Consider the following 1,012-nt stretch of genomic DNA (forward strand, 5'->3'; position numbering starts at 1 on the left):
TAGAGCGACGACGTCAACACAAGGATTCTCGCCACGTTCCTCGACCTCCACGCACGGATGACGCAGATGGAGGCCTCGCAAGTGAAGCGAGACGATGATGAGCGTATGCTCGGAGCAATTGAGTCTGGCATGTTCCATTCCGCCCTTGGCAACGGCCGAGGGGGTGCTCCGATGCACATCGGCGCGCTAGGTGATTCTCCCGTGCAGAAAAGGGATGTCCAAGACCGCACATACATGCAGCGTACGCATGAGGCAAGAATACAACCTGCACGGTCGGAATGGGGCGTTCAGCGCGGCGAAGTGCCAAAGCAAACCCAGTTCCGCCTGCCACAGTTCGCAGCGGCTCAGGACTACGCGCGACGAATGGAGCTGGTAGCACAGCAAGCGATGCGTGTATCAGATGAGCGGCAGCGTAGGCTCACGATTCGCAAGTTTGACGGAACATAGCTGTACCGAGGTCTGGGCGCCTGGTTTCTGGATTGGGGTCGGACGTTCATGCGTCAGATTCAGTACGCGCAAGCAGCGTGTGGTTATGACTGGTTAAAAGACGCGAAGACTGACCTGCTTGGTCACTACTTGAGTGGCACGGCCGAGTGGTACTACAACAAGCAGGTCGAGACTTGGTGGCGTCAGTCCCTACACTGGACCATGTTATGGAGCGACTACATCAGTCGTTCAAGACGACGATCACTGCGTCACAGTCAATGAGACTGTTCACGGCGAAGAAAGACGCCAAGAGGACCTGGCCCGAGCACTACCTGTACTTGGTGGCAGTGAGCGATGCGTGTGGAGGGGCTGACGCGCAAGTGCTTGACAACATCGTCCACTATGCGTCGAGTGAGCTGCGCAGGGTACTCATGGCGAAGTATGATGCCAGGCGTCTCGATTGGTCAAGCGGAAGAGCTCGCGGATTTCGCACAGTCTGTTGAGATAGATACGAGGGGTCCTGCTTCTTTTGGGAAAGACGTCGTTGCGAACATCGTCGAGAGCAAACCACGCGTCGAGACACGAG

At 56.8% G+C, this 1,012-nt stretch overlaps 1 protein-coding gene across 1 annotated transcript; it reads left to right on the plus strand.

The window, feature by feature from the left end:
• Positions 1-57: 57 nt before the first annotated feature.
• Positions 58-447, plus strand: PHALS_04766 (uncharacterized protein; the record flags this gene model as incomplete). Its single annotated transcript, XM_024718603.1, has 1 exon — positions 58-447. The coding sequence occupies one exon, from the start codon at positions 58-60 to the stop codon at positions 445-447; it is 390 nt and encodes a 129-aa protein (XP_024583985.1).
• Positions 448-1,012: the final 565 nt, after the last annotated feature.

This window comes from Plasmopara halstedii, assembly GCF_900000015.1.
Source record: "Plasmopara halstedii genome assembly, contig: Scaffold_2680, whole genome shotgun sequence".
In the NCBI taxonomy this organism is placed as follows: domain Eukaryota; phylum Oomycota; class Peronosporomycetes; order Peronosporales; family Peronosporaceae; genus Plasmopara; species Plasmopara halstedii.